Source organism: Delphinapterus leucas, chromosome 15 (assembly GCF_059928025.1).
Source record: "Delphinapterus leucas isolate spDelLeu-1000000601 "Yukka" chromosome 15, BTC_Dleu_Yukka2, whole genome shotgun sequence".
Taxonomy (NCBI): Eukaryota; Metazoa; Chordata; class Mammalia; order Artiodactyla; family Monodontidae; genus Delphinapterus; species Delphinapterus leucas.
Genome location: NC_143143.1, coordinates 36,891,339 through 36,912,688, shown reverse-complemented (window position 1 = coordinate 36,912,688; position 21,350 = coordinate 36,891,339). Strand labels below are relative to the sequence as shown.

The window sequence follows — 21,350 nt, the reverse complement described above, 5'->3', positions numbered from 1 at the left end:
TTGGTACCCCAAACTCAAAGAAGTCACAACCCAGGGCTGCTTCACGTGCCTTTATTCGCGTTCAGTTTCTACCTGGGTCCCGGCAGAGGCAACAGGTCATAGGGAGGGAAGCCAGCGTGGAAGTGACAGGAGCCAGCAGCGGGGCTCCAAACCTGCGGGCCCTGCTGCTTCCGGCTTTCCCCCAGCAGCCACCTCCTAAGAGGCCCCCTCAGTCAGATCTGCGTGTTGGGGCAGCAGGGACAGAGGAAAGACACAAGGTGCAAGGTCTGACCCCACCCTTTTCCAAGAAAATGTAGAACCTCAACAAGTCACGGGGAGGTAGGATCCAAGCTCCCAGGGGGCTGATTCAGGTGTAACCGAAAATGGTGGCCACTGCCTTGCACCCTTGCGGCAGCCTGCCCGCTCTGGCATTTTAGACTGCAGTGCCCTTGGTCTTTCTCTTCGACTCCTGGTTCTCAGGATAGTCCCAGGGATCAATGCGTATCCTCTTCAGATTGAGCATGGGCTCCTCCGTGCTGGTGTCTCCATTTCTCTGTCGCTCTGCTAGAATCATTGCGCGGAGGAGCGGCGGGTAGGGCACAGTGCCCAGAGTGTCCTCCGGCGCCGGCGTGAAAGCGGTGAAGGCCTCCTCCTCGTGTTTGGGCACCAGCCGCCAGTCGTGGTACATGACCTGTTCTATCTCCCGATCCTCACTCTCCGTCTTTCCTGGGGAAAGAAGAACGAGGCTTCTTGCACACACGTTGACGGAACAATCTGTTGCCGGCAGCCTCCCCACCGGGTTTGGACGCCTTACCTTTGAAGGTCAGGACGCCCCAGGCCTTCCCGTGGTCCAAGTTCTGCAAAGCAAGTGGGGAGGAGATCAGCTCAGAAAGCTCGCTTGCCCAGGGATCGGGCGACAGGATATCCCGTCCCACAAAGTCGCGCGCAGGGCAGACAGTGGTGCCCCGCGGTGCCGGGAGCTGAGGGGTGGGCACCGTGCACGCACCTGCGCCGTGTAGTCGGGCCGGACCCGCGTGAGGCGCCAGTAGCACGGCTCGTCGTGCTGCCACAGCCAGGACTTGCGCGTGACAAGGCGGCCCAGGCCGAAGAGCGGGAGGCGGCCAAGCAACTGCAGGAGGCGGCTCTCGCGGCGCACATCGGCCCAGGCTCGCGCGGGCAGCTTGCGGCCCGACTGCGGCCGCGTCAGCGTCTCGTAGTCCAGGGCGTAGCGCTCCGAATCGCGCGGCCGCTCCCGCTGCTCGCGCAGGGCCCGCACGCGGCGGGCCAGCTCGGCGATCAGCCGCGGCCGCACCTTTTTCCGCGCCATGGCCGGGCAGCCTCCGCGCTCCGGCCGGAAGATGCCACCGCGCGCCGCGGGGCGCGCCCGACGCCGGAAGCGGCGGGTGTCCCCCGCAAAGGCGTCCGGGCGCTGCCGGAAGGGGAGAAGAGGCCGGGCGGGCCGTGGCGAGGGCTGGGTCTGGGAGGGCTGGAGGCTCGCGCCGGGGCCGGGGATAGCTGCAGCCCCCGACCTGGGAGATGTCGGACTCGGACATCGAGGGCCCCGCGGGCGAGGAGGCCGCCGCCAGGGTTCGAGACCCGGCGGAAGAGCGCAGGGCGGCGGCCGAGGTGCTGCGGCAGCTGCGGCCCGAGCAAGACGTGCGGCGCCTGGCGGTGCTCGTGGACCCAGGTGCGGGCGGGCGCGGGCAGCGGCCCGGGATGGGGAGCTCGGCCTTGAGGAGCTTGTTTATCTGCGCTCTGGGAGCCGGACGGGAATCAGTTGTTGCACGCTGTGCAGGCTGTGGGGCTGCTGTCCCCACCCAAGTAGTGTCCTGTCGTGGGGGAAAGAAGGAGTGACAGCTGACTGTCCCTCTGTCCCATCCAGCCATTCTGGAAGATGCCGGTGCCGACATCCTGATGGAGGCTCTGGACGCCCTGAGCTGTGAGTACCGCGTGGAGCCCGAACGCCCTGCATGGAGCCTCAGGTGGAGCAGAGTGAAGCCAGACCCTTGCTCCCTCAGTGTGAGTGTCCTGGGTTTACGGAATGCAGCCCTGGGTTGGGTGTTTTATGTGACAAAGCTCTTTTGAGAGGCAGCTGCAGCAATTGTGCACGTTTTACATACCAGTAAACTGAGAACGGGGAACGCTGAGTGAGTGATGCACAGGCCACTTTTGGTAAGTTGCGGGCTGGGAGCCAGAGCCTGAACGCAGCTGCTGCTGATTGATGCTCCATCCCATCCAGGCTGTGGCCACAGGTGTTGCTGCCTGGCAGACCTGCGCTGCTTTTAGTCTCAGTAGAAGGTGGGACGCTGGGTTTCTGTAGAGCAGTCCGGGAAGAACCTGCGCAAGCCTCAGGACTCCTGGGGTGCCCAGGCCATGGCCCGGGGTGCACGAGGCCACGGGTGGGCAACAGTGCCGTGTATGTTCCCACAGGTGCCTCCTGAGGTGTGGGCTGCGGATGAGCAGGACTGGCTGCTGCTGCTGGAGCCTGAGGAGTTTCTGCAGGGCGTTGTCCAGCTGACCCAGGTGCGGGAGGGAGGGAGGAAGGAGTAATCCCTGACCACAGATCGTGAGGGGCTGGGTTCCCTATTTTGGATGTTGTGGGTGAGATGGGGGAAGCCAGCCGGGCTCTTGGCCTGGGAGCAGGTGGGAGCCACGGCTGCTTCTTGAGGGTAGAAGCCAGGATAAGGAGGGTTCTCTTGAGAACTGAGTCAGAAGTCAGGTGGTAAACTGCTGAGAGGGGGCCTGGGGACTAGGGCTGCAGGCTGGCTGTGCAGTCCACCTTGTGACACCCAACCGCTCAGCTGCCGCCTGGCGGGAGAAATAGGGATTGCTCAGCTGATGTTTGCACCACAGTGTCATTAGGTTAGACCCTCTGCCAGGTCCCAGAGTTCAAGGTTCTCCGTTTATCAAGCACCTGTGTATGTCAAGCCAATGCCAGGCTGGGGTGCAGAGGTGGACCAGGAATGGGGAGGAGGTTGAGTCCAACTCTTCTAGGAGCCTGGAGTGTGCCCGGGTTCTTTCACAGATCTTCTTGATCATGTGGAAGGCACAGAGCTGGTTTTCTAGAGAGCTGGTTGGGCAGAGGAGTCCACCCCTGTTTCCTCCCAGCACCGCGGGGTTGTTCTTGGGCTCACTCCCCTGCTTCCTGCAAACTGGTGGTGGCCGGTGGGCCCCGCCTGCCGCAGCCCCCGAGGAACAGGTATGGTAAACCTTCTTGGTTTGCAGACATGTGGCCCAACCTGTTCTGTGCCCTGGATCAGTCCTGAGAGCCCTGCCTGCCTCCACCTGGCTGTCATTGGGCTGATGTTTACCTGTGGTACCGGTCACCCTAACACCCTTAGCCAGCCTGCCTGGGATGGGAGAGTTCGGGCGAAAGGCAGGGGTGGCCCTGGGGGCTGGTGTCACAGCTAACCCTCTCTCTTGGGTGGGCTCTGGGGGCAGGAGGAGAACTCATGGAGGGTAGGGAGCCAGAGGGACGGTCACCTCTGCATAGGTCTTACCAGTCCAGTACCCAGGAGACATGGCAGCCAGAGCGTCTAGTGGTGACTCGTGCCTAGGTAGCAGTTGGCTGGCCCGAGGTGGAGGAGGTGAGGACAGTTGGGTTGGGCCAGATGGTTGGCATGGGCTCTGGCCCTTGGGCTGCTCTCCGAGACCCAGCAGGGGCTGGTTTGGCACGGGGGGGGCGGGGGCACGTGGGGTTGGCCTCAGCTGGGTGTCCCCCATGGGAACCCTCTGACCCACACCCACAGGCTCATCTCCTTCTCAGGCCCTGGTGCTTCTGCAGCTCTGGGCAAACATGGATGTGCTGTTGGTGGCCTCCTGGCAGGAGCTGAGTCAGCATGTGTGTGCCTTCACCAAGGCCCTCACCCAGCGTCCCTTCAAGTGTGTGACCCTCACCCTGATGGGGGCTGCAGTGGGAGGGATGGGAGTGCCGGGCGGGGTGGCAGTGCTGGGTGGGGTGGCACCTCTCTGGCCTCTAGAGCAGAGGGGGCTGCGGGTTTTGTTGAGCTGGGGGCGGGGCGCTCAGTAGAGGTGATGAAGAATCTAGGCACTTCCCTGCATCCTCCCCTTCCCAGGCAGTCCCGGGAGTCTGGGGCCTTTTCCTTCTGCACCACCGCGTGCTGGGCAGCAGCCGAGAAGAGTGGCAAGAGATGGCACCGGCCTGCGGGGGCCTGGTGGCAGCAGATCAGGCAGTTCAACTGTGTCAGCCCGGCTGTGGCCAATGCTGTTGTTGCTGCCTTCCCTTCCCCCTGCCTTCTGCAACAGGTGGGCCCCCGCCCCCCAACCAGACTCCCAGATATGGAGGCCAGGTCCCCCGAGGCCTGCCCCACCCATCCCCATGCCCACCCTAGGTGTGCGTGGCCTGTGGCATGGAGCAGGGGCGCCTAGCCCTCCTGGCTGACCTCCCTGTGAGGATGGGCAAGGGTGTGCGGCCCCATAGGTTGGGACCTGACTTCTCCCGCTGCATCTGCCTCTTCCTGACGACCACCATCCCTGACCTCCCGCTGGACCTGGGCTCCTGACCACGCCTGTGGTACCCGACGGGCCCTTCTCCCACCTACCGGCAGGACTGAATGCAGCCCGCCCAGGGAACAGACTAGAAACCACGAGCGGTGGTGTGCGGGAGCAAGACACCCAGTATGACCTGCATCGGGGCTCTCAGGCAGGTCTGACCCCAAGATGGGGGCGCAGGAGGGGCAGCAGAGAAAGTTCTTGTGTAACTGGGATGGGCAGAAGAGGAAATTCTTTCTCTCCAGGAGATGCCAAGCCAGCTGGAAGGTCTGGAGAAGATGTGGGCAGGGCTCATATGCCCTGGGCCCTGTACACACTGGCAGAGGGGCTGCTAGCCAGCTATGACAGGCAGGAAGGGCTGGGCAGCCTCAGGGCCCCACAGGGCAAATGCCGGTCACTTGGAGGCTGCGGGGGCGGGGGAGGCAGGCCCCTTCAGAAAGGAGAAGTATTAAGACAAGGTCTTGAGGGAGAAAAGAGAACTAGGCCGTGACTCCTCAAGGGTGTTGTGACCCCCCCACCCCGCAACAGGAGAAAAGCTGTGGACACCTGTGAGCCCTAGCCCTCAGTCCGACCCCTTTCGTTCCATAGGTATGTAAGCATCAGACATAAACTCTAAGTTTATTACGGTCGTTTTCAGCCTCAGACGAGAGGAACAGCAGCTGACAACATGCAAAGCAAGTTAAGAAAAACCCAAGGCCGGCGGCGACAGCAGGAAGAGCCGACCTCTCACGAAGCCGTCCTCCTCATAGGCAGCAGACCAGCCTCCCAGGCCTGCAGCCCGAGTCCAGACATGCTGGGGCAGCAGCTCTCCAGAGACTCTGAGAAGGAAAGTGGCTGCTCCCACACCCGGCACAGGAAGCAGACAGACTAGGAAGTCCGGGTCTCTGGATCACAGGGATAATGGCCCCGGAGCCCTGTAGCAAGGCCTCTCCCAGCCTTGGGTGGCAGGGGGGTAGCCGAGACAAACCTTGGTTCAGTCCTCCCTCTCCTGTTGTCCTGGGGGTGGTCCAAAGGGAGAAACAGAGAAAACGCCATCCCAGCTGTAGAAGGCAGTTTTCACTAGGTCCTTCGGCAGCGCTTCCTCTGGCAGCGCCGGGTCTCAGGGCTGCTGGGATTGGCCATGGGCGAGGGTGTGGGGGGCTTGCGGTGGCCACAGCTCATGCTCAGGACCCAGCCCAGCTTGTGGTGCAGCACCTGCTTGAGGCCGGGCGGCAGAGGCAGGCCCTCGAGCGTGTCCCCAGAGTCAGGCCGCAGCTGGCGCAGGCGGTAGCAGCACAGGTATTGCAGGGAGGTGATGCTGGCACAGGAGCGGATCACCTTCATGCTGCTCTTGGCCGCCGTGGAGCACACCATTGGGTAGAACCTCTTGTTCTGCAGCTTGGTGGCTGCCACTCCTGGGGGTGGGGAGGTGGCACAGCCTGAACCCTAAGCTCAGGCTCTCCTAAGGGGACGAAGGATGCTGGGATTTCCACCTACCCCCCGGCCTTGCCCGGTTCTGGGGACCCTGAGACCTCAGGGATGCAAGGATGGCCTTTCAGGGCCCTCAACCTCACCAGGAGCTCAGTGGCAGCCACACTCTGCGGGCACGTGTCAGAGTCACCTCCTCACCTATGCACTTCCTGTTCTTAAAAAAGGTCAGCGTCCCATGCCAGGTGTCCAGGTGCACGCCAATGATGGAGCCCTGGCCGAACCGGGAGGAGAAGCTCGTCTTGTCGCCCTTGTGGTGGAGGAGGCCTGGGGGCAGCAGGGTCGGGGTGAGCCCTGCAGCCTCGGGGCCCCCCAGCCCTGCCCATCCTGGGGGCCCCACGCACCCGTGTAGGAGAGGCCCCAGCTGTCCTCGTCCCGGCCGAGCAGGCTGCAGAACGTGTGGTGGTACTTGTCCAGGTCCACGTCCGATGTCCCGATGCCCACCATCTGGAAACGGCAGAACTGGCAGAGGGGGCTGGGGACCAAGGTGCCCGGCACCCCTCCCCCAACCCTGCCGGCCACTTACCATGTCAGTGCCATAGACGGGCGAGGTCATCTTGATCTCCCAGAAGTGCTGGCCCTCCCCCAGCTCCTTGGTACCCCGGATGGCCGCTGTGCCACAGCTGTACTCCATGTGGAAGTTGACCTTCCGGTTGTCACAGCTCAGCAGGGTGGCCGAGGACTTATTCAGGTCATCCCAGACCCAGTCAAAATCTGTGAGAGAAGAGGCCCAGGCTCGCCAGGCTCCCACCCAGCCCAGAGGTCCGCCCACCCGCCGCAGGCCCCCACACTCACACTCGTCCTCCTCCCCGCAGCGGCAGTCCCTGCCCCGGTGGGCGGCGTGCAGACTGCCGCAGAAGGCCTCGCTCTGACTGTCACAGTCGCAGAAGGACTCCCCAGTCACAGGCACGGCGCTGGGGATGGATGACGGCAGAGATGCATACTCGGGGTCGGAATCTGAGTCGCTGTGCTGAGGGGAAAGGGCCAGCTGTTCCCGCCTCCTGCCCTCCGCCGGCCCAACCGACCCCTTCCCCCACCTGCCCTGCCACCCACCCCAGGCCCACGGGTGAACGGCCGGACGCCCCAAGGAAGGGATCTGGGGCTTTGGCCTCAAAGGGCCTCCTCAGGTCTCAAGGGCTCAGCCAGCGAGGCACAGTGACGCTGGACACCCCTTCTGGCTCAGGAGCTGCAAGGGGGCCTCCTTGCCAAAGGCCTACCACGCTGGTGGCTTCCTGGGAGTGGAGTAGAGGGCCCCGGAGGCCTAGCCACTAATAAGCCCCAAGACAGGGCTGCATGCTTAGCCATCATCGTTGTCCAGAGAACATCTAGACTGTGATAAACGGGAGCATGACAGCAAAGTCCGTTGCTGACCTAATGAAGGCACCTGGTCTCCCCGTGGCAGCAGCTGGGCTCCAGGGGGGCCGATGGCCATGGCAGGGCCTGCGTACCTGTCTCAGGCCATGGCCCCCTTGTCCGTGCAAGGGTGGGCTCTCAACCCCCATCACAGGACCCTGAGGAGCAAGCCCCATGGTCTCAGGCTGCGTCAGGAAAACATTCAGTTGGGCCTTGGCCCTCTGCGTGTGGCTCTCAGTCCTCACAGAATGGACTCCAAGCCTTGAGGGCCTGATCTTGGCCCAGGGGCCAGACGCTAAAGCTGAGCTGGTCTGGTTCCGGGAACCAGCTGACCCACAGACCCTCCAGGAGGCCAGTTAGGGTGCCTCTGTACACCTTGTTGTTCCTGTTCTGGAGCCACGTGGGCCCCTCAAGACACCCACCCAGGCTCTGATATCTGGCCGACCAGTGACGGCCTGGAGTCTCAGGCCCCAGGGGTGCAGGCAGCCTCTGCATGCCTGCTCTCTGAGCCCTCCCAGCTTCACCTGGGGTCCTGGTGGGGCTCTGGCCTCCACCCTCACTCTCTTGGCATCTGGGTGCTGCTCTGGGCCCCCCGGAAATGCCCTCTGCACAGTGGTCTGGGTGACCTGTTCAGACCTGGGAATCCTGCTGCCCTGAGAACAAAGCCCACAGACTTACTCTCATCAGAGAATATAAGACCCCCTCCTTGCCCAGCCTCCTCCTCTGCCCTGTCCACCCCTGTCCCCATGGGGCAGGAGTGGGGGTCTGTTTGCCCCGGGATGGCTTTTGGATACCACTTCAAAGAGGCTCTTTCAGCCTCTCATGCTGCGTCCTCTTCCTTCTCCTCTTCCTTTCTTGTAGGCTTCCCTGACGCTCTCCTGGGTCCTGCTCACCTGCCTCCTCCCACCGGAACTGAGTTCCTTTGTTATTACACTCAGCCCCAAGTGCCACACAGGAGCTCTGGGAACCGATGGCAGACACAGCTCAGGGAGCGAGGAGGCTGAGCCCCAGTTGGAGACAGACGCCAGCAAGGACACTGGCAGCAGGCCCAAAGCACCCCGCTCTCGGGGAAGAGCGATCCCCCACAAGCCAAGGCAGGCCCACTGCTGCCAGAGGAGACAATCCCTTCCCACTGAGTCAGGAGCCAGGGGCACAGACCTGAGCACTGCTGGCCCCGGGGGTCATACTGCTTGGCACCCAGCACACAACCCCCTGTGCAGAGAGCAGACCTGGCCCCACCGCAAGCTATAAGGAGAGCTTAGAGCAGCGGAGACAGGGACATGTGTGTTCGGCCTTCAAAGGTGCTGGGGTGACACGCTCTCTCCATCCACACGTGCACACAAGTACTCCGGGCCCATTAGGTGACCGGATGAGCCACAGGTGTGTATCAGACACCGCACCCCCAGCCCCTGGACGCCTCCCACATCCCACAGCAATGAGCCAGAGAGGCAGAGACAGACAGGAGAAAAGACTGCTCCAGGCCACGTGGTCAGTGGAAGCTGGAGGCGGGACAGGAATGCAGGCCGAGGCCTATTGCTGGCCCAGGCAGGGAGCTAAGGGAGGCCCCAGGAAGGGGACCCAGGATGTCGCCTCCAATTCTGCCCCAAGCCCTGGTGCTTCCACGGGACTCAGCTGCCCTCACTGAGGGCTGGGGAGGATAGGCACCTGTCCCCACCCAGACACCTGGCTGAGCCAGGGCACCCAGGCAGGGTGGCTGTGACAGAGCAGAACCAAGTCACCCGAAGATCACCCTGAAAACAACAGAGGTGACTCAGGGCAAAGCCAAAGCCCAGCTCTGGTCTGAGAGGTTCAGGAAACTGACTTGTGAAGCCCTCCCCACATGCCCCCCACGGCAGGCACAGAGGCCACACAGCCCCACCACCCCACCCCTGTGGCAGGAGTCAGTGTGGTGAGGCTCTGGTTGCAAACCCCTCAGGTCCATCAGGAACCTCCACTGCAGACAGACAGCTGAGCCGCCCTCCTCACGGCCTCTGTATTCCTGGGCCTTGCAGAGCTCAGGGTCCTGAGCACAGGAAGGCTCAGGAATGTTGGTCTTTAAAGATAAAAATTCTTTTTTTAGATGCATATACACAAACGTTGAGTACAGACTTCAACAGGCAGAGAAAACGTCCAGAAGGTTGCACACAGAGGTAACAACAGCTACCCTTGAAAAGCGGTTGGGTAAATGGAATGGAGAAGTTTTCGTTAAATGAACTGACCAAAGTACCCACTGACACCCTCTTCAAAGAAAAAAGTCTACAGAGGAACGTACTATATGCCTTGAGGTCCTGCTACCCAGGGCCACGTGTGTCCTTAACCAGTGTGAAGAGCCTAGGGGAGCAGAAGCAGAGTGCACGCAGGGGACGGTCCGACAAGGCTGGCCCTGTTTTCTGCCCTCAGAGGCATCTTTCTCTTTCAGTCTCAGTTCAAGCAATATTTAGTCCAGCCATGCCCACCTCACCCACTGGAACCTACCTGCCCATCAGAGTCGTAGCCCCAGTTGGTGGACCCTGCCAGAGCCACGGCCCGGGCATCCGCATCTCGGCGAGCTGCACTCAGGACAAAATGCCACGCTCTGCTGCTCCGTGGGCGCCTGGCCATGGTGGGCAGGATCTGGAAGAAAGCACAAGGTCTGAGCAAAGAAAGACATATGACACACCGGTAGGTCCCCCAGCACCCCCTGCACTTGGCCCCCCAGGCTGTGCCAGCCCACCCAGGGTCCGGAACTCTCTTCACAAGCTCATACCTCACTCCAGTGTCCGAGTACCTTGATGAAACCCAGGTAGAGAGCGTGGAATGCCATCCTGACATCCATGACTCTCAAATGCCTAGCTCAGCCCCTCTCCAAGCTCGGCCTCAGGATTGCAAGTGTCCCTCCTGCACATCCCTCAAGCATCTCAAACCTTGCCTGCCCCTCCTCCATTCTCCATTTTGACAAACGGCATCTCTAGCCTCCGAGTTCCTCATGCCAGACACACAGCAGTCATCCCCAACACTTCTTTCCTCCCTCCCACCACGGCCTCACAGCCCTCCGCGCCCCACACCGTCTCCAAAACATGTCCTGAATCCCTCTCCACCCCTGCTGCCACCTTGCCTGCCCCACCCGCACACAACTCGTCTTCGCTCTGGCTCCTCCCACTTCACTCACTACAACCGAGCTTTTTTTGAAATACAAATCTTAAAATTTTAAATTAACGAGTTTTTAACTTCTCAGGGTTTGCCACTGTTCTTAGAATAAAGTACAATATCCTACAAAGCCTACAAGTTCCGGCCCTGTTCCGGCTGGTAGCTCTTTCCAGCCCTTTGCCCACAACGCTTTCCCCTCCCCTCTTTGGCTCTCAACTTCCATGCCCGACTTACAGTAATAAGTCGCCCTCTGTGATCGTCTACTTCCCGGCTCTGCCCTGGTTTGAAATCCCCAGAAGGGCCCTGCCACGACCCCGAGGGGCGGCAGTGAATTAGCGCAGACAGAGCTTTTGAGGGATAGGAGCCCGTCCGCAGACCAGGGTTGGTTACTGAAACTGGCCAGAGTGGGCCCGGCCTAATCCTCGCCCGCCACCGCCGCAGCAACAGTAAGCGCCAGGCCGTGCACGCGCAATGCACGACCCCGAGACTGACCCCGCTGCAGTAGGGGTTGCTTCCCCATCAGGCATCTCACTGTCTCAGGATCGGTGGGGTTGCGGGGTTCCTCCCGCCCGCCGCCCCGCCCGGTCTGCGGCGCAGCGCCTCGCCAGCCTCGCCCGGCCCTGCCGCTGCCGATGCCGCCGCAGGAACAAAGGCGCGCCGGCCCCGCCGCCCGCAGCTCCGAAAGGTCGGCGGGCGCGGCGGGGTCGAGCCGGGCGGGGCGGCCGGGCCTGGGAGACCCAGGGAGGCACGGACGCGGCCTGCCGCTCACCTACAGCCGCTCTGCGCCGCTGCGCTCAACCCGGCCTGCTGTGCCCTACTTTCCGCTCCGGAGCTAGACGTAAACAATCCCCGCCCTCGCGGCCCGCCCCCTGCGCTGCATTGGCCCCGCAGCGTGCGCGGCTCGGGGCTACGGGGGAGGGGCGGTCCTCGTGGCACACGCCTCTTGCTGAGAGGCTGCTGGATCTGTCAATCCTGACCCGACGTCCCCATTGGCCACATCTCAAGCGGTCGGAGACAAGGCCCGCGCGCCCATTGGACGCGGGGCGAGGAAAAGAAGCGGCCTCACGCTGGGGCGTTGACACGGAAGTGGGTCCAGGTCCTGTACGTCATCTGCGCCGGAACTTTCGTGAACCCCTCGTGCGATCTGATTGGCTGAGGCTAGCGCGAATGGGCCTATCAAGAGGAGTCGTGGGGGGGTCGCGCTGCCCATTGGTCCGAAGGCACTTCACTCAGGTAGGGAGGCGGACTGTGCGAGGAGGAAGCGGCTGGAAGCTGTGCGGCCACCCGGGTGGGATGGAGGCGGCAGCAGGTGAGTGCGCTGGACTGCGGGGCGTTCTCGGTCCGCGGGCACCGAGGGAAGAGGGAAGGGGCCGGCCCGCAGCTGCTGGCCAGGGCTCCGGGTTTTAGCACACCGTCGTATTTACAGTGTAAAGGTCTCAGAGGTGCTCGCGTGCGTCATTACGGCGCTTAGAAAGAAGTCTTGTTTGAATAAGGAACTCTTAAGAAGGAGAAACCGGAACGTCACATACTCGCAGTTGTTTGTAGAAGTATTATTTTGCCTTTTAAGCCTTTATATATATATATGTGTGTATATATGTGTGTATATATATATATATATAACTTAAAGGGAAGTTGCGTAGGATGGAATACGTACATTGGGCACAATCGGATTCTCACAGCTTAACCACGTTATCTTCCAAAAGACCTCAGGTCTGGTACCATGAGCACAAAGCTCTTACAACGCTGCATTCATCCATCGGATTATAAACGTAATACTGGAGAGAAAAATCTGAAAAAGTTTGTTATGATAAGGGCAGACTTGCTACAAGGTGAGAGGAATAGCTTCTAGATTGATGGATGAAGGTTCCTCTTTTAACTAAGGGGGAAGTGCACATGGAAAGTAGGAAAGTACAAAAGCCTAACGGGCTTTGCAGTAAACCTCCCTGTGCCCAGAGGCAACTCCTGGTGTCACCCTTATTTTTCTGGAAGGATTCTTTACATATAAAAACTTCCATATTTGTCCAGCGTATCAAATAGTCATGGTTTGGTTGGACTTAAGGTTTGACTGGGCTTTTTATCCATACAGGGGGCCCTTTACTTCCCTCCATGGGGAGATACTGCTTTCCTTTGCCCCTTCCAGGGCAGCCTCTCACATCTAATAGGCACTCGGATTATCGTTGATAATCTGTTTATAAACTTTTTCAGTATAAGTGGAAGTTTCTTCTGGTTGGCTCCTAAGGATTGTTGTGTGAGAAGTGACTTGGGAGCAGCAGTGACTTGGGAGCAGCAGTGTCCTGTGTGATGCTCAAGCAGATAAAGTTCCCCAGTCCCACCAGTGAGGAGAGCAAGTCTTCACTATTAGGGGCCTGGCAGTGCAGCACCCGCACAAAGGGCGAGTAGGAATCAGGACCCACATCTGGCTTGTTCTTTCCCTAGTTTCTACCAGAGCACCCCTCCCCACACCAAAGAAAGGTGAAATTGATTCCCAAGTAGTTTTTGATATTAAAGCAATTTAAGTAATAGCTTTTTAAGTTGATGCAGAGGTGGCCTGAGGCATGGTGTCCAAGGTATTTGTAGGCAATGATGTGGGTGGTTGGGGGGGGGGGTGCCTTTTCCTCGTCACCTTACGAGATCTCTCGGCCCCCAGTACCAGACGAAGACCCAGGACAGGCGCTAGAACGCGCTTGTGACAAGGACCTGCTGGAAAGCCAGGCCAGGAGCACTCTGAGTTCTTTCTAGGGAGGCTTTGGTGGCGGGGGCCTTTGAACCTACCCATGAGAGATGGGTCAGGAGGGGGGTCAGTGTTTATTCACCTTTCGTTGAGCCCCTCCTGGGGACCTGGATATGCAGTGAGGGTGGTGGAGTGAGTAAGCAGCTTGCTGCAGGCCAGGCAGGAGTCTCGATGGTGAGGTCCTAAGGGCGCTGGGGCAAGAAGGTGGGCATTTTGCCGGGGGTTTGAGGGTTGTTTGTATGCAGATGGCAGCCGCTGTGGGGAGGCAGGGATTGGAATGGTGAGTATTTACAGGGTGGCATTTCAGGCTCATTGAAAGGAAGAGCAGCTGGGGCAGAGCGACCAACAGGGCTTCCCAGAGTGGTTGGACCCGGGCCTGCCTGGGGCATGGCACTGATGCCTTGGCCACCCTTGCGTACCCAGGGTTTCTGAAGGCACGATCTTCAGCCATCCAGGTGACCTGACATCCGCACCCACACGATTGTGGTTGCTTCCCCAGAGCTGTGGCCTCCCTCCTGAGAACTGGAGGCCAGGGCTGCCTTGAGTGCCTCTTCTGACCCCAGGGGAGGGGGTTGGGCACCTACAGTCAGACCTCAGAGCCGTGAGTGCTGCCCTGGCACAGGTGTACCTCCTGACTGTAACAAGCACCCTATTTACGTTAGTCTCCGCCCATTTCCCTTGGAATCAGCTGGGAGTCTTTGGCTTGAATTGGCCTTGTGCGCATGAGCTCACAGGTGCACATGAGCTCACAGGTGTGCATGCTGGAAAGAGGAGCAGTTTGAGGCATTTCCTGCCCCAGCAGCCCCACTCCAGACAGAGTGGGAGCAGCCATTTTTGAGGAACTGGTAGGTTGGGTCTGGGGCCTGCTGGAAGCCCTTTCACAGGGGTGTGTTTGCTCATGCCGGGGTGATGGAGCAGGTCTCAGGACTGCCCTGGTCTCAGGATCTGGGATGTAGGAATATCTGGTGATCCCGCAGTGAATGAACATGGAGGGCGGCTGGTATGAAGGGGAGCCCTGCCCTCCTCCCCTGTTGTCCTTCTGACTAGAGCCTGGAAACCTGGCCGGCGTCCGGCACATCATCCTCGTTCTTTCGGGAAAGGGGGGTGTTGGGAAAAGCACCATCTCCACGGAGCTGGCCCTGGCCCTGCGCCATGCGGGCAAGAAGGTGAGTGCCTCCCATCTCCTGAGCCGCCACCCCTGCCCCTTGTGGGCCTTGGCCGGTTCCCTGCATGCCGCGTGGACGTCCCGCCTCCTTGCAGGTGGGTATCCTTGACGTGGACCTGTGTGGCCCCAGCATCCCCCGCATGCTCCAGGTGCAGGGCAAGGCTGTGCATCAGTGTGACAGTGGCTGGGTGCCTGTCTTCGTGGACCAGGAGCAGAGCATCTCCCTCATGTCTGTGGGCTTCCTGCTAGAGAAGCCGGATGAGGCAGTGGTGTGGAGAGGCCCCAAGAAGAACGGTAATGACCGGACAGGAGCCTGCTGGCCTCCCCAGCTGCCCTCTTGGTGCAGAAGCCCCAGGGCTGCTGGCTCTCCTCCACACAGCCCTCCCCCCACAGCACCAGCCTCGGGTAAAGTTCGAAAGACTCTAGTGCTGGCCTTTTCATTTCCAAGATTCTCCTGCTGTGTACCTAAGCAGTCAGCCCGCAAGTATTCAGACAGCGGGCCTGGGGGGCAAGGGCATGAGACCCAGCTGTGAAGCCTTCAGCCACCTGGTCCATCCCCTGGGGCTCAGACCACCCAGCGTGGGGTGCCTGGTGGGGCTCTGGTGCCTTTGAACAAGCAGATGGCATTAAGCTCCCTCTGGTGGGCAGAGCAAGGCTGCCGGGTGTGAGAGCAAGCTCAGGGTGGGGGCTGCTTCCAGGACACGCCGGCGTGGCATTCCACCACAGGCCACCTCTCTCAGGCACAGATGCCTACCCCAGGAGGATCCGTGCTAGCCATCCTCAGCTAAGGCCCGATCAGAAGTCCGTGGGGTGGGGTGGGGTGGGGAAGGGTCTCCCCACCTTGCTGTACTCATCCTGCCCCTGGTGAGGAATGGCACACGCAGCTCTCGGGGTGCCCGGTTGTACCGGAACCCACAGACACCACCCTGCCCCAGGGCTGGGAGGAGGCAGCGGGCTTCGTGTGACCCCTTTGTGAGACCCTGCCTCGCCTGCTCTCTCCCCGCCCCCGGGCCACCCTGGGTCTCCACAGCACTGATAAAGCAGTTTGTGTCCGATGTGGCCTGGGGGCAGCTGGACTACCTGGTTGTGGACACGCCCCCAGGGACCTCTGATGAGCACATGGCCGTGGTGGACACCCTGCGCCCCTACAGCCCCCTGGGGGCCCTCGTGGTCACCACGCCCCAGGTACTACGGGAGCACCCTTACCCTGGGGCAGGCGCTTTGCCCTACTCTTTCCGCTCATCTTGGCTGAGTTTTCGGGATGCCCATCAGCTGGTCCCGTCTCTTTCCTGGTCTCCAGGCAGTGTCCGTGGGGGATGTGAGGCGGGAGCTGACCTTCTGTAAGAAGGTGGGGTTGCGGGTGATCGGGGTCGTGGAGAACATGAGCGGCTTCGTCTGCCCACACTGCGCGGTGAGTTGTAGGAAGTCGCAGGAAGTCGGGGGTGTGGGTGGTCGGCCTATCCCCTTTGAGGGTGGTGAGAGGCCTGGAGGTGGACCCCGTCCCTCTGTGTTCTAGGAGTGCACCAACGTCTTCTCCAGGGGAGGCGGCGAAGAGCTGGCCAGACACGCTGGAGTCCCCTTCCTGGGTAAGCGAGCCTAGGGCTGCCCCGGGGCCCCTGCTCTAGGTGGCCTTACCTCCCTACGCCTCCTGCACCCAGGGAAGAGGAGAGGAGGGTGGAAAGTCCTGTCCTCCCTGAGCTGCGAGTGTCAGCTCATCTCTAACAAATTGGTTCCCACCAACTGGAGAGAGGCAGCCCCCCAGGCTTTGGGCGGGTGTCTGCGGCTGAGACCACGGAGGTGCAGAGGGGCGGCCGAGGCTCTGCGAGCCTGTATCAGGGACGCCAGTGGCACGGGACCATGTCCCCAGCACTCACCCTGTGCTTTCTTACAGTGGCCGGAGCCTGAGAGGTGGTGGGGCCAGGCCTGCTGGGCGGGTTGCTGGCCGTTCCAGTGGAGACTGAGGCCAAGAGTACATTCCTGCCAGGCACCTCAGCAAGAGGTGTCTGCTCTCGGCTAAAGCGGCACTGCCAGTGGGCTCCTGGGCCGTGGGGAGTGTGGACGTGGCCTCCCGGCCCCGGGCTTTGCTCTCACCACCTGGCCCCTTCTCTGCCCCTTTCCTTTCTCTCTCCCAGGCTCTGTGCCCCTGGACCCCGAGCTCACGCGGAGCCTGGAGGAGGGCCGAGACTTCATCCGGGGGTTCCCCGAGAGCCCCGCGTTTCCCGCGCTCTCTTGCATAGCCCAGAAGATTCTGAATGAGGCGCCTGTTGGACTCTCCTGACCAAGGCAGTTTGAGTGTCTCCTCTGTGTGCTGTGGGGCTCATGCTCACAGCCCGGAACAGAGGCGGTGGCACAGTTCCTGAAACCCGTGGCCCTGGGTTGCCATAACCACGTGCTCCTCTCCCCGTGGGCCTGCCCTGGACATTTCTGGTGCTTCAGCAGCATCTCAGCATCAGAGCCACTGACAGTCAGTGGTTCCACCTGGTCGGCCTGTGGCAGGGCCCGGGGATAGCGTGAGGTCGCGATGCCGTGGCCTGACCTCCCTGGTGGTGCAGCTCAGTACTCACATGCCCCAGATAGATGGGCTGCTCCCGACAGCCAAGTCTCCACGTTGTTCACAAAGCTTGTGTGTCTGGGAGCGCACTGGGCCTATAATCCTGGTGAAATAGGCAGCAGCACCCAGTAAGGTGTCAAACTTGTAATTCAGAGGAGCCCAAAATAAACCCGTCCCACCGCTGTGGTTACAGGTCTGACCTTTCTAGATCATTCTGCTCTGGTTCCGCCTCTCTGGCTTAGTGTCACCATGTCCTGTGGCAGACAGTGTCCACTCCCTAAGTCCCAGGAACTGGGCCAACAGCCCTGTCGTCGACAGGCTCCTGGAGACTCTGGTGAAGATATGTTTGGGGAGAGTTTGTCAGGTAACTTGCGATGGGTGAGTGGCCATGCTTGGCCCAGTGAGAGCTAAGTGCCCACCCCGCCCTCCGTGCTGCGGGCCTGAAGGGTTGAGCTGAAGAGCAGAAAGGTGAGTGTGAAACAGAGTCCCAGGGGTTTTCCCTGCACGGCTTCAAGGCCAGGAGGGGGAGGTTCTGGAAAGCAGGATGGTGGCATGGTGTGCTGTTCTTCCCAGTGGGAGAGGTGGGGTGCTCAGTAGAGAATGTGGAACGGTCCCTGGGGCACGGGTGGCAGGGGGCCTGGGGAAGCAGCCCTCAGATATCACTTCTTGGGGGCAGATGGGGAGGTGAGGAGTGTACCAAGGATGGATATTTCTTGTGGGGGTTGGGGGAGCAGGGGCAGAACTGTTGAGGGGTTTGGCCAGGAGCACAGGGACCTGGAGAGTGAGGGTCTGCACCCCCTCTGGCCCCAGGCTGGCCTCAGCAGGAGCAGCTGGGCCCCAGCTTCCCAGGACCAGGCCACCTCCAAGGACGCTGCCCAGCGAGGGGGCTGAGATGCCGAGGTTCCTGGAGGACCTGAGTAAGTGCCCGCCGCTCCTCAGGTGGGGATGGGGCCTGGGGACTAGTGGACGAGAATTGTCTGGGCACAGGACAGGAAGGGTTGTGGACGGGCATGTGGGACCAAGGCAGCCAGAGGTGGGGCAGGCATGGCGTAGAGGGGCCCGCAGCCCAGCCAGCACTCCTCCCTCCCTGAGCTCCCCGCACAACCTCATATATGGCCACATTTACTGGGTTGCTTTTAATTGATAGTTGGGGAGGCTGTGTCCCCAACCCTCCCGGTCAGGCCCTCAGGAACCAGGCTGGGGCCCACAGGTCCCAGGTCCATGTCCCCTGGGGTGGCAAGAGCCCGTCCAGACCGCAGGGCAGCCTCGGGTCAGCAGTGGGCAAAGTGGGCCTCGCCGACGTCGCGCAGGTCAAGGCCCGATATGCTGGGGGGGCTGGCGCAGGTGATGTTGTTGTAGGTGTATGCGGGCTGGTGGTCGTCATCTCCCTCTGCCATGGCCTGGACGAAGCGGGGCACAACGCCCGGGTGCTGCAGGGTGAAGGCCCTCAGGGCCTTGAGGGGGCAGCTGCAGTCCCAGGGGTTGCCCTCGAGCCACAGGCGCTCCAGGCCGGGGGGCTGCGGCACGAAGGTCCGCAGCGAGTTGTTCCGGAGGCTGAGGTAGCGCAGCTGCCCCAGTGGCGCGAGCACAGTCTCAGGCAGCGCCTCCAGGCGGTTGTGCGACACGTCCAGCCAGAAGATGCGCTGCAGGGGCCCCAGGGCATCCACCGATAGTGCAGACAGCCGGTTGCGGGAGAGGAGGAGGTACTCCAGGTGGCTGAGGCCCTGGAAGAGCTGGCCAGGCAGGTGCGTGAGCTGGTTGGAGGTGAGGTCCAGCTCCAGCAGCTCGGCCAGCCCCCCCAGGCTCTGCTCATCGATGGCCGCAATGCCGTTGTCCTTGAGGAAGAGCCGGCGCAGCCCCGAGAGGCCGGTGAAGGTGTGTGGGCCGAGGCAGCCCAGGCAGCTGCCCTCCAGGTGCAGGCTGTGCAGCTTGCCCAGGCCCTGGAACGCCTGCTCTGGAAGGTTCCTCAGACAGTTGCCAGAGAGGTTCATGACGGCCAGGTTGTAGAGGCCCAGGAAGACGCCTGCCTTGAGCTCCTGGAGCTGGTTGTTGTTGAGCGCCAGCACCTCCAGCTGGTCCAGGCCCTCGAAGGCCTCTTCCGGCAGCTGCCGGATACGGTTGTAGCCAAGCTGCAGCTCCTCCAGGAAGTGAAGGTCCTTGAAGGTCCGGGGCCGTAAGCCAGCGATGGCATTGTGTGAGAGGCGCAGAACGTGCAGGCCCAGCAGCCCCGGGAAGGTGTCCTCCAGGAGGCCACCCACGCGGTTGTGTGACAGGTCCAGCCAGCGCAGCGCCTTCATGCCCAAGAAGGCACCTGGGGCCACAGCGGTGATGAGGTTGTGGTCCAGGTAGAGCTTCTGGAGCTTGGGCAACTTGACAAAGACATTGGCTTTGACGCTCCGCAGGGCATTCCTGCTCAGGTCCAGCTCGCGGAGCTCACTGAGGCCGCAGAAGAGCGCGGGCTGCAAGTAGGCCAGCTTGTTGCCCGCCAGCACCAGCTCGCGTAGGCTGGCCAGGTCCTGGAACGCAGTGTCAGGCAGCACGGCCAGGCTGTTCCAGCCCAGGTTGAGGTCCCAGAGGTGGGCAAGGCCCCTGAAGAGGCCCTCGTCTACCCGGCTGAGCAGGTTGTTGTTGAGGCCGAGCGAGGCCAGGCCCGGCGTGTGCAGGAAGGTGCGGGCTGCCAGGCTGCGCAGCTGGTTCCGCTCCAGGTGCAGGTGGTACAGGTTCTGCAGGCCCAGCAGCGCCTGCGGCTCCAGGCTGGCCAGCCCGCTGCCCTGCAGGTTGAGGAAGCCCAGGCTGGAGAGGTTCCGGAAGGTGGCCGCGGGAATGAAGGAGAAGTTGTTTCCATCCAGCCACAGGGCCCTGGTGCCGTCCGGGATGCCGCTGGGCAGCCGCGTGAGGTTCCGAGAGCTGCAGAAGACGCTGAGCTCATCCGTGTAGTCGCCGTGGCCGCAGGAGCAGACGGCTGGGCACTGGGGGCCCTCAGGGTCTGCTGGTGCCGCGGACTCCACTTCCTCCAGGCTGTGGGAGCCCAGCACTGCCCAGGAGACCAGCAGCACCACCAGGGCCGGGCCTCCTGTGGGGAGAGGGGCTTGGGGAGGCAGCACTGAGGCAGCCCAGGATGTGAGCCCAGGGCAAGCAAGACATGGAACCTTCCAGGCCTCAGCCACACACCTGGACCACAGCACGCAACTATTTAGAGAAGGTACTGCTGACCGGACCAGAGAAGGTATGGGCTGAGATCTGGGTCCCCCACTTAAATGGGAAGCGGAGACCAGGCAGGACGACTGGGATGTTCTCTGGTTCAAAACCAACTGCCCTTTCCACCCCACAGGACCAACGGGGTGGCAGTGCCTGTTCCAGAGAAAACTGAAGGCTGGGGACCTGGCCACTAGGCCGTGTGTTCATCTGCGTCCCCAAGGTGGACACTCAAGCCAGGCTAGGCTGCCAGGCAGGCCTGGAGGAAAGTGTGAGAGAACGTTCTGGAGCAGGCTCGGGTGGGTATGCACTTGCTGCCCTGATTGTCTGGACAGTGAGCTGGATGCCCGCTGCCCCAGCTAGACCCCTGACTGGGGGGTACTCACCTCCATAGTGTGTCCAGCATGCACCCAGGGACTTGGCCCAGTGCTGGTGTGGGGAGAGGAAGAGGGTGCAGGCCTCAAGGGCAGATGGGGACCCCAGGCCACTGACCCACCGGAGGTTGGGTTGTGGCACAGGACAAAGGATGCCAGGCTTCACAGCAACAATCCCCATAAGTTCCACTGGGCACTGGGCTGCCCACCACATCAGGCCTCTCTCTGGTCTCTGAGAGTTCCGGGTCCCAGGGTGGACACGCCAGCTGGATTGGGCTAGGCTCCGAGAGGGGACAGGGTGGCAATGGACTGGCCTCCGAGCAGCTGGGAAGGCAGCATGCCCTGGCCTAGTGGAGGGTCTAAGGCAGGGCCCCTGGGGTAGCAGTGTGGGTGCCCTTCCTCCCCTGCGCTGCCAGCCTGGGCCCTCGGGTAGGAGAGGAGGGGGCAGGAGGCAACAGCGATTCTCCAGGGCCAGGCACCCCACCACCCTGAGTGGCCACATTTCCCCCATGGGCTCCCAGAGCCCCAGCCCACCTAGAGCTGAGCCCTCCCTGGGGGCAGCCCCTACCCCAGTGAGTTTGGGGGCACACGGTCGCGGCCCCCCGCCCCGAAGTGAGTGGCTGGGGCACGTGGGGGCCTCACCTCTCCTCAGGGCCATCCCTCGTGCAGAGCAGTCCGCAGGCGGGCAGGGAGCGGGGCGCGTCTGTTGGGACCGGCTGCTCCTGCCCTCTGGATTTCCCCACTGCCTCTGGGACAGCCAGCACCCTTGTCACTGGCCAGCCCAGCCTGCTGGCCCCAGCTCCATTAACCCCCTCCTGCCGGGCTGCCAGCATCAGCACTGGGGCCCAGGGTGCGGATGGCACAGGGGACAGGCTGGGGGCTGCATCTGCCCTGACG

General features: G+C 61.8%; 5 protein-coding genes across 11 annotated transcripts; 2 read left to right on the top strand and 3 right to left on the bottom strand.

The window, feature by feature from the left end:
* Positions 1 to 35: 35 nt before the first annotated feature.
* On the bottom strand, positions 36 to 1,379 carry MRPS34 (mitochondrial ribosomal protein S34). Its single transcript, XM_022594477.3, has 3 exons — positions 986 to 1,379; positions 794 to 836; positions 36 to 705 (listed from the first exon to the last, which is right to left on the bottom strand). The coding sequence occupies exons 1-3, from the start codon at positions 1,304 to 1,306 to the stop codon at positions 413 to 415; spliced, it is 657 nt and encodes a 218-aa protein (XP_022450185.2). The 5' UTR covers positions 1,307 to 1,379; the 3' UTR covers positions 36 to 412.
* Positions 1,380 to 1,418: 39 nt separating this feature from the next.
* Positions 1,419 to 5,362, top strand: EME2 (essential meiotic structure-specific endonuclease subunit 2). Of its 2 annotated transcripts, none has more exons than XM_030763594.2 (6): positions 1,419 to 1,666; positions 1,862 to 1,998; positions 2,410 to 2,502; positions 3,746 to 3,861; positions 4,056 to 4,245; positions 5,129 to 5,362. In XM_030763594.2, the coding sequence occupies exons 1-6, from the start codon at positions 1,516 to 1,518 to the stop codon at positions 5,360 to 5,362; spliced, it is 921 nt and encodes a 306-aa protein (XP_030619454.1). In that variant the 5' UTR covers positions 1,419 to 1,515. The 2 variants fall into 2 exon arrangements, with proteins under 2 accessions (XP_030619454.1, XP_030619456.1); XM_030763596.2 differs by lacking the exon at positions 5,129 to 5,362 and adding an exon at positions 4,548 to 4,642 and having other exon boundaries at positions 1,420 to 1,666.
* SPSB3 (splA/ryanodine receptor domain and SOCS box containing 3) lies at positions 5,091 to 11,178 on the bottom strand. 5 transcript variants are annotated; one of them, XM_089896397.1, is made up of 7 exons: positions 10,930 to 11,174; positions 9,787 to 9,924; positions 6,754 to 6,928; positions 6,485 to 6,672; positions 6,303 to 6,405; positions 6,100 to 6,225; positions 5,091 to 5,885 (listed from the first exon to the last, which is right to left on the bottom strand). In XM_089896397.1, exons 2-7 carry the CDS (start codon positions 9,910 to 9,912, stop codon positions 5,551 to 5,553), a joined length of 1,053 nt encoding a protein of 350 aa, XP_089752523.1. In that variant the 5' UTR covers positions 9,913 to 9,924; positions 10,930 to 11,174; the 3' UTR covers positions 5,091 to 5,550. The 5 variants fall into 5 exon arrangements, with proteins under 5 accessions (XP_089752523.1, XP_089752527.1, XP_022450171.1 ...); XM_089896401.1 differs by lacking the exon at positions 10,930 to 11,174 and adding an exon at positions 10,672 to 10,915; XM_089896400.1 differs by having other exon boundaries at positions 5,735 to 5,885; positions 6,045 to 6,225; positions 10,930 to 11,178.
* Positions 11,179 to 11,633: 455 nt separating this feature from the next.
* On the top strand, positions 11,634 to 17,074 carry NUBP2 (NUBP iron-sulfur cluster assembly factor 2, cytosolic). 2 transcript variants are annotated; one of them, XM_022594468.3, is made up of 7 exons: positions 11,634 to 11,746; positions 14,216 to 14,334; positions 14,483 to 14,627; positions 15,364 to 15,518; positions 15,634 to 15,744; positions 15,850 to 15,919; positions 16,466 to 17,074. In XM_022594468.3, exons 1-7 carry the CDS (start codon positions 11,731 to 11,733, stop codon positions 16,609 to 16,611), a joined length of 762 nt encoding a protein of 253 aa, XP_022450176.1. In that variant the 5' UTR covers positions 11,634 to 11,730; the 3' UTR covers positions 16,612 to 17,074. The 2 variants fall into 2 exon arrangements, with proteins under 2 accessions (XP_022450176.1, XP_022450175.1); XM_022594467.3 differs by having other exon boundaries at positions 14,429 to 14,627.
* On the bottom strand, positions 16,998 to 21,126 carry IGFALS (insulin like growth factor binding protein acid labile subunit). The gene is made up of 2 exons (XM_022594456.3): positions 21,096 to 21,126; positions 16,998 to 19,957 (listed from the first exon to the last, which is right to left on the bottom strand). Exons 1-2 carry the CDS (start codon positions 21,109 to 21,111, stop codon positions 18,156 to 18,158), a joined length of 1,818 nt encoding a protein of 605 aa, XP_022450164.1. The 5' UTR covers positions 21,112 to 21,126; the 3' UTR covers positions 16,998 to 18,155.
* Between the last annotated feature and the right edge of the window lie 224 nt (positions 21,127 to 21,350).